General features: G+C 39.9%; 1 gene segment (V, D, J or C); it reads right to left on the bottom strand.

Moving 5' to 3' along the window:
• Positions 1-2,135: 2,135 nt before the first annotated feature.
• LOC119901644 lies at positions 2,136-7,897 on the bottom strand. The segment is given in 3 exon segments: positions 2,136-2,141; positions 2,327-2,374; positions 7,267-7,897. Coding segments are annotated over 3 exon segments (363 nt in total).
• Between the last annotated feature and the right edge of the window lie 1,834 nt (positions 7,898-9,731).

The following is a 9,731-nucleotide window of genomic DNA, read 5'->3' as shown; positions in this document are numbered from 1 at the left end:
TTAAACTACACACCTTATTTTATAGCTGCATGCTAAAGTTAGCTTAAAGTACATGCCTTATTTTATAGCTGCATGCTAAAGTTAGCTTAAACTACACACCTTATTTTATAGCTGCATGCTAAAGTTAGCTTAATCTACATGCTTTATTTTAAACGACATGCCTTATTTTATAGCTGCATGCTAATGTTAGCTTAAACCTCTCATCTTATTTTATAGCTGCATGCTAAAGTTAGCTTAAACGACATGCCTTATTTTATATCTGCATGCTAATGTTAGCTTAAACTACATGCCTTATTTTATAGCTGCATGCTGAAGTTAGCTTAAACTACACGGCTTATTTTATAGTTGCATGCTAAAGTTAGCTTAAAGTACATGCCTTATTTTATAGCTGCATGCTAAAGTTAGCTTAATCTACATGCTTTATTTTAAAGTTGCATGCTAAAGTTAGCTTAAATGGCATGCCTTATTTTGTAGCTGCATGCTAAAGTTAGATTAATCTACATGCTTTATTTTAAACGACATACCTTATTTTATTGCTGCATGCTAAAGTTAGCTTGAACAACTCGTCTTATTTTATAGCTGCATGCTAAAGTTAGCTTGAACAACTCGTCTTATTTTATAGCTGCATGCTGAAGTTGGCTTAAACTACACGCCTTATTTTATAGCTGCACGCTAAAGTTAGCTTAAACAACATGCCTTATTTTATATCTGCATGCTTATGTTAGCTTAAACTACATGCCTTATTTTATAGCTTCATGCTAATGTTAGCTTAAACGACATGCCTTATTTTATAGCTGCATGCTAAAGTTAGCTTAAAGGACATGCCTTATTTTAAACTACATGCCTTGTTTTATAGCTGCATGCTAACGTTAGCTTAAACTACATGCCTTATTTTATAGCTGCATGCTAAAGTTAGCTTAAACTACATGCCTTATTTTAAACTACATGCCTTATTTTATAGCTGCATGCTAAAGTTAGCTTAAACGACATGTCTTGTTTTATAGCTGCATGCTAACGTTAGCTTAAACTACATGCCTTATTTATAGCTGCATGCTAAAGTTAGCTTAAACGACATGCCTTATTTTATAGCTGCATGCTAACGTTAGCTTAAACTACTCGACTTATTTTATAGCTGCATGCTAACGTTAGCTTAAACTACTCGCCTTATTTTATAGCTGCATAATAATAATACAATAATAAATGAGTTAATTGTGCTTTAGTTAACACTTATTTGTGTTATAACATCTTTATAAAGTGTTTGATTATTTTTTAATTGCTGCTTATTAACTGTTAATTACTGCTTATTACAAGCACCTTCAAATAAAGTGTTACCGAGACATATTTATATATACTGGTGTTTTTAATTCTCTGCAATTATGCTTTTCTTTCTTTCTGATTTTCTTTTCTATAAGTCAGCCAAAGTGAAAGCACTTGTGATTAACTTAAAGAAAATAGAGCTCACAGCCGGATGCTGAGTTCATCAGTCAGTTATCGTCTATTCCATAAACCAATCACAATGTGTTTTGAGACTCCATATTATTGACATGGTGTCATGGTTTGGGTTTTGATGTTGTTATTTTCTATTTTATGTTGTATCTCCTGTGTCTTGTCTTACTTTATTTCCTGCCCTCGTGTTTTCCCGCCCGTTTGATTGGCTGCCCTGTCCTAATTAGTTTCACCTGTGTCTACTTAATCTCCCCTCACTTGTGTGTTTAGTCTGTGCGCCTGCCTTGTCTTTGTCTATATGTCAAGCTTTCTAGCCATTTCCCAGGGTTTTGGATTTTTGGCCTGATGTATTAGACCGTTTAGATTTGGTTTATTGCTGCTTCCTTTGGATGTGTTTGCTATGTGTCTGCCTGTGTGGACCTTGGCCTGCCTCAGCTTGCTGTAAGTCAGTGTACTCTTTTATTTTGAAAACCATAAAACTGAACCTGCCATGCCTCTGGTTCTGGGTCTGGTCCACTCCCTCGTGTTCCTCTTTGCCCAATTGAACTTACTGTGACACAAAGATATTATCTCTGTATGTTCCCTTTGCCTATAGGTTTAAAAATCATGATTGAAAAACCCTCGAGGAAGATCATTCAGAGACATCCCCTCCTAATGAAAGGCTTCCTGCTAAGTGTTGTTAAAATGTTTTATACCTATAAGATATTACAAATATTTCATTGATTCATGTAGAATATAAGTAATGTAAGACTTCATCATCACACTGAAGTTTAACAGTGTGAGACTCCCTCTAGTGGACGTTGTGGAGTATTCTGTTGTCTTTGCTCCAAAGGTTTTTGTACAGAGTTTTGGTGTTTCCTGTCACTGTGGGCCTCACAGCACAGTAGTACACAGCAGAGTCTGTCACTGCAGCAGAGGAGATCTGCAGATCCAGATGGGTTTTATCATCACTCACTTTAGCAGACCATCTAGAGTTTGTTGCATTTTGTGTTCCCAAGTGAAAGATGAGGAACTCTGGTGGTTTTCCTGGATATTGTCGATACCAGAAGAATTGATCACTACCAGTTGCTTGTTTAGAGTATGTGTAGGACAGAGTAACAGAGCTGCCTTCTAAAGTGAACTCTTCATTCCTGACTGCAGTGAGTTCTTCACAGCTGACACCTGAAGGAAGAGATAACTCTGTTATTTCATGTTGTAAAAGACTCAACAAATGAATCCCATCCAGAAAAGTTAGTAATGAAACTTTCTCAGCAGGATCTCACATACCTGTTAGAATGGATAGTAACAGTAGAGAAAGTACATAATAGTCCAATGACAGCATGTTGAATAAAGGGAATGTTTCTGCTTTGTGTATTGAACTCTGCTGAATATGGAAGTTCCTCTCTCTTCTATAGTTCACTAACAGCTTAGCTCCTCCCTCAATCTCTCCGTCTCCTCGCAGCTCTGGATTTTCACTTCTCTCAGTTTCACTTCCTCCTGTTAACAGACTGGTAGCAGCAGGTTATTCGAGCTGAAAGGGTTTTTTTCTTTTAAATTTTAAACTATAAGCATAGTTCAAAGGATGGATCATGTCTGCAAACACAAGAAGGACTCAATTTAAGTCAGCTGATAACTGAACAAAACCTCACTACAGAATCTTGTATCCAGAGTATTTATGCCGAACATCAGTGAGCATCTTAGCAAAGTTTGATTTCAAGTGGTCCTGTAGCATACATGCATAGACACTAAATTAACCACACATATAAAAACACAATACAAACACAGACATACATACAAAACAAAAACTCGCTCACCTGCCCTTACCCCCACAATTAACATAGCACATATATTAAAGTATATTGACAAATAATCAGCTGAGTGCATTAAACAACCAATACGTCATTTATCAATACACCTTATGACAAAATGTAACATGCAGGATAACGTCACACCTCACATAGGAATGTCCAAAGAAAATCAAGATAAAGAGAATGAAGACAGAAAGAGTCATGTTCATATACATACTAATATATTTTCTACATAAACCATTTATATGTAATACCGTTGGTATTCTTAATAACAAGAGCATGTAGTTTCAAGAAAAGAAAAAAGTGACCATGTCTAATGTGGAAATAGATCTCAGGAAAAGAGGAAGGTTATTCCAGTCTTGAGGGGCCTTATATTGAAATGCTCTCCTACCAGCTACAGAAAACGACCTTGGTACCGTAAAATTTGTTGGACATTGGAGGTGTCTAAGTGAGTATGTCGAGCAATAAGGTATTAAGTGCTGTTTAAGGTATGCAGGACAAAATACAACACATGTAATGAACCAGCTGCTATGATTATTGTATTTGAATATGTATCTGATGAGTTTCTAAAAGACTAACGAACATTTTGATCAAAAGCATGAAGTCCAAGTTGACACAGGAAGTGCAGTCGTTGTTGTAATCTGCTACAGAGACTGTCCACATGGATGTTCCAGGCTAGTCCATCCACCTCACAGGTGTGGCATATCAAGATGCTCACACAGACTTCACTCTAAGAAATTAGAGAAAATATATCTATGAAGATTTTCAGTCATCCAGGTCATAGTTATCCAACGAAGGTTAAAATCAAGGGCAACTGGACTTGGTTGAAGATACTGGAAGACGTTTCGTCCCTCATCCAAAGGACTTCTTCAGTTCTGACTGACCGGCAGGGAAACTCAGCTATTTAACCTCAGTGGGGTCGTTTGCCAGGATCGTCGATACCGCTGGTTTGTTAGTGTTCCTTGTTGCTGTGACGACAGTCGTTAAGGCTACCTGTGGCCAAGACTGAACGACCATCGTTGGTATCTTCACCTGAGGCCAATAGGTTACGTTTGTTGAGTTTCCTGGGAAGTGATGAAAGGACAGCATTGTAAGTGGGGGATAAGTGGTGGCGTAGACCCCCTCCCCTGTTCAATGACGGCTTCTCAACCCTGGTGTAGATGCTTCCTTGACGCCTCTTTCAAACCATCCATCTTCTCTGTCTAAAATGTGCACCTGGTGGTCCTCAAACGAGTGTCCTCTGTCCTTCAGATGTAAGTAGACTGCAGAGTCTTGACCTGAGGAGTTGGCCCTTCTGTGTTGAGCCATGCGTTTGTGTAGTGGTTGTTTAGTCTCCCCAATATACAGGTCTGTGCAATCCTCACTGCACTGGACCGCATATACTAGATTGCTTTTCTTGTGTTTGGGTGTGCGGTCTTTGGGGTGGACCAGCATCTGTCTTAGTGTGTTCTTGGGTTTAAAAAACACAGGGATCTTATGTTTGTTGAAAATCCTCCTGAGTTTCTCTGATACTCCAGACACGTACGGAATCACAATGTTGTTGCGTTTGACCTTCTTTTCCTCCCCTGTAGTTTTGTTCTTCTTGGATCTTGTGGCTGTTTTCACAAAGGTCCATTTAGGGTATCCACAGGCTGTAAGTGCCCCCTTCAGGTGGTTCTGGGCGCTTGTTGGTATGTTTTCCGCTCTGTGGTGCAGTGTTCTCATGACCTCATGAACTGAAGAAGTCCTTTGGATGAGGGACGAAACGTCTTCCAGTATCTTCAACCAAGTCCAGTTGCCCTTGATTTTAACCTTCGTTGGATAACCATGACCTGGATGACTGAAAATCTTCATAGATATATTTTCTCTAATTTCTTACATGTTTCTATTAAATTTTAACAAAGCTAGTAGTCTGAGGAAATTCTATCCTGTTTACAGAAAGCCTTTGTTCAACATTCACACGGTCTATTAGTTGTTGTTGTTTTTTTTCTCAGTCGCAATTCATTCCCACAAGGCTGTTTTCAATTCTCACTCAATTTTTTTTTTCATTCACAGTTCAGTCATACATCTGTAGTAAACACATTCAACAATACTGTGTATTTACTTTGCATTCACCTAGAATAGCAGCCTTAAGTAAATAGTAAATTTTATAGTGAGTCCTATGACTCACACTCCTCTACTGTGGGTCCCAGACCCAAAAGAACTGATGCAACAGTAGGTCCCAGACCTATAAGAAATCCACTGCCCCCCAGTGATTTCTTGACTATAGTACCTTTAACACAAAGCTTTGCCGATTCACACAGCGGCCCCAGGCCTGCCCTGCTGACACGTCTGTCACGCTCACCCTGAGAGGTAGTGTTGTTATGAGTGTTGCCTGCCACCAGGTTCTTTGTGGATCACAGCGGTGAGGGAGCCTCAGACACTCAGGCGTCAGGCCCTCAACGTCTCACCCGTATTTTGGAGGGGAGGTCTGAAGTCCCAGAGTCCCAGACTCTGGCTGTACGGTTTTCACCTTCAGCTCTGACAACAACACTTGTCTTTCTGTGAATCTTATTCAAGTCTTCTGCAGAAGGACTCACAGCAACACACATACGCCGTGTACATGTATGCTGGAATGAGTGAGGAGAGCTGAGTGAGCCTGTTATTTATCCAGCTTTAGGGTCAATCACATCATCCTACAGAGACACATTGTCCCTGAAGTCTGGATACCACAGAGAACAGAGATATGAACTGTTACGTTTACACAGATTCAGTGCCACATCACAGATGAGTCTCCCTGAGTCCAGGGTTACATGCAATATGTTTGGAATTCCCTATACACGAGTCATGCAGCTATTTAATGTTTGGACAATCAACCTAAAAGGCAACACCTGGGCAACAAGAAACATCTGGACCTTCACATCATTGGCCCTTCCTCTTCATCATCTGTTGTCTTTTCTGTCCTTGAGTCCCAGTTTTGCTCCTCCCTTAATCCCTCACTCCTTCCTCTCACAACTCTGACAAATAGTGAGTTTGTCTCTGCTGTGGTTCTGTAATTCACTACATGACATCATTTCCATCAGTTAACAAGAAGCTGATAAGGTAAAACTGGTTGACTCTTGACAGAACATGTGAAGGTCCTGACTGAGGTCAATCTTTAGACAGACGATATACAACTATTCAATTACACATGACAGCCACATTAATTACTTATTCAATACATTACTCAAACAGTACTATTCACATTATTACATTTGTGTCACATTTTAGGACAAATCATATCATGAGAGGTCTTAAATTGAGTAAACTAGATGTTAAGCTCCAGACAGGAAGATTGTTTGCATATGTCAAATTTTCCTTTTATTGTTTCATGCTTGATCATTACTTGGTCATCCATGAATTCTGTTCTGTTCTGTAAACAATTTAATGGACCATCATTGGTTTACAAATGTTTTAATCTCCAGATTGGATCCTGTATATTTGACCAAGGGCATCGTAGTGGGGGGTGAAAGCATTTAGCAATTATAGTCATTGCATAGAAGTAAATGTTGAAAAAAGGTTGAAATGTGTTGACATTTCGGATGACGTGTGTTGGAGGGGGGTTTTGGGGGGTGGGGGCAGTGGGTAATGGGGGTGGGGCACAGGGACTGCTTACAGAATTTGTGCAACGACCCTGACAGATGCTGAGTCAGAGCCTTGACATCATGTGTTTTTACAGAATGGACATTTTAATTATTTACTCCTTAAGGATCAAACAGCAGTGGAGAGAAAGGACTTCCTTGGTTGAGAACTCTCAGCTATTAGGCTGCTGATAGTCTCTCTTTATATAAACACCATCCAACATCATTATCATCCTTTGTCGGAATTGATTTAAAATAACATTTCAGAACTTGTAGTATCTTCCACATGCTGCTGCTGCATTGTTTTGTTTTGTTTAATCACCAGCACCACAAATTCAGATCATAAACCACTGAAGTTTAACAGTGTGTGACTCCCTCTAGTGGACGTTGTGGAGTATTCTGTTGTCTTTGCTCCAAAGGTTTTTGTACAGAGTTTTGGTGTTTCCTGTCACTGTGGGCTGCAGAGCACAGTAGTACACAGCAGAGTCTGTCACTTTAGCTGAGATGATCTCCAGATTCACACGTTTCTCTTCTTTATTAATGTGAGCTGAGAAAACAGAACCAGCTGAATGAATCGATCCACTCTCTGTGATGTAGAGCAGGAACTCTGGTCTGGATCTCTGGTATTGTCGGTACCACTGGATACTGTAGATAGCACCCTCATATTTACAGGTCAGGTTGATGTTTCCTCCCTCTGCAACATGTTCTTCAGGACTTTCTGGCATTATGCTGTTCATGGAACCCAGGGCTGCAAAATGAGTCATTCATGTCAGTTAGTCTGCAAGAGATTCTAACATCAAGAGACTCAACGGAGGTTCTTGACTTTCTGGATTCATTCAATAAACCAAATGTCTGTTTCTATCATGGAAGTTGTTCCCTTCCACAGAGAAACCTCTAGTTCTGAAATGTAGACCAAATATCTGGTTAATCCAGCAGGTTAATGAGCCTTTCATCTGTGTTCCAACACTCACCTATGAAGTGAGAGCAAAGTAAAAAGAGGTAAAGCAACATGTCTTTGGAGTTGTTAAAGCCAGACAGACAGCAGATGAGCAATGTTCTTCCACTGCAGTAGAATGAAGAAACTAAACAGCCTCTCTGCTGCACAGCCCTTCTCCTCAACATCAAGCTGATTGTGCTTTTAGTTCCTCAAACATTTCTGCTCTGGAGACGCAAAGAATCTCATTGGTTGAGTTGGACTTCAGTGGGCGGGGCCAGAGAATCCCCTTTTTAGAGATTGGCTGTCTACCAAAGTTCAGTTCAGCCAGTGAGATTATTTGTGCATCCAGAGCAGCTCTGCCTCAGAGAAATGTTTCCTGAATGTCCACTTTCAGTTCTTCACACCATTGTGAGACCGAGGCAGGTCCCACTAGAAGGAAGCCTACCTGAAGACCTGCTCTCTATTCTGGGAACATGGAGGACATTTCATTAGGGACGTCCTGATCAGGTTCTTTTATCCCCTACAGGTGCTTTGCTCAGTCTTTTAATATGACGTATCTGTCCACACAGAGTCCTGATCTGATACCTGTATGCTTGACAGTTGAATAATAGCTGTCATCTCATCTGATAAAACACATCATAGGTGGTCACAGGCCTTGTTGTAAAGCTCTAGTAGGACAGTGTCTGAAATATCCAGAGGGTAGGGCGCACCGTGACTCCAAAAGACTGTATAAACCTGTAATTCTCTACCACAGCTTTGAATTTAATCTTGGTAATCCTTTTGGCCTTGTCCCTGTCTGAAGGAAATGTCTCTCTCCTTTATAGTATCGTCAGTCTTTGTTGCTTTGGTGCAGCCTTTGCTGAGTTACCTGAGTTCACTCACTGTATTCTGTTAGCTGCCGTATCAAAGTGGTATTTTTTATTTAATTTAACAGGGACAGTTCACATTAATCAACACCGTAGTTAGACTTCAATGTAAATGTACATCAGAACAGTGCTTCAACAAGTACTGCAAGAAAAATACATTAAAAGTATCATGCATAACTACATTACAAAAGTGATTAAAGTACGTGTCATGGGGCTACCCCATGCCTTCATTTAAGCCAGCGGTAGCATTGGTCTTAGCATGCTGAGCTAACCTTAGCTGAACATTAGCATAGGACTTTTAGCATTAGCATTACCTTTAGCATATGGGCTAGCATCAATGGACACATGGCTTGTCATTTCATGTCATTTCAAGTCATTTCATTTCAGTTCATTTAAGTACTAGTCAGAAGAGTTGAAATCATGATTGGATAAATACAACACATACACAGTTCATTTCAAGTCATTTATTTTAGCTTACTGGATTTACCCAAGGTCATCCAAATGTTTGTATGTTTCATTCACCTGTTCTCATCCTCAAGCAGGGATCTGGGTTCAAGTCTTTTGCATTTTCTCTTTAATGACTGTTTTAGCTTCAGATTTACTTGCAGAACTTGTATATCAACTGACTTTGATTTAAGTGCTTGTTTTGCCAGAATATCAGCGTCTTCATTTCCTTCTACCCCTACATGGGCAGGAACCCAAACAAAGCAGACAGTCCAGCCCTTATGATATAATCTACATAGAGAGCTATGAATACTAAATACCAGATCCAGCCTACAGGACTTAACAGATTTAATACTGGTGAGCGCTGCCCAGCTATCTGATGCAATGACCACCTTGCTTTCCTTATTTTCTTCTATCCACTGTAATGCCATCAAAATGGCCATAAGCTCAACTGTATATACTGACAGATGATCTCTTTTTAATGCCTAGTTTGTATGCTGGGATGTATATGGCAGCTCCTGTCCGTCCGGTCTCTGGATCTTTAGAGCCATCAGTAAAGACCATGTGGTTATCTCTATAGTGCTGCTCTATGTAACTTTCTGCTATTCTTCCCGTGTGTGCTTGCTTGGGTTTCTTTTTGATTATTTGCTGTACATGCAGGTCAATGGATGGA

Source organism: Micropterus salmoides, unplaced genomic scaffold (assembly GCF_014851395.1).
Source record: "Micropterus salmoides isolate LMB-PRFRI ecotype aquatic unplaced genomic scaffold, ASM1485139v1 Ms_hic_scaffold_14, whole genome shotgun sequence".
Lineage (NCBI taxonomy): Eukaryota > Metazoa > Chordata > Actinopteri > Centrarchiformes > Centrarchidae > Micropterus > Micropterus salmoides.
Note: the sequence above shows the minus strand (reverse complement) of the source record. Positions and strands in the feature narration are given on the sequence as shown.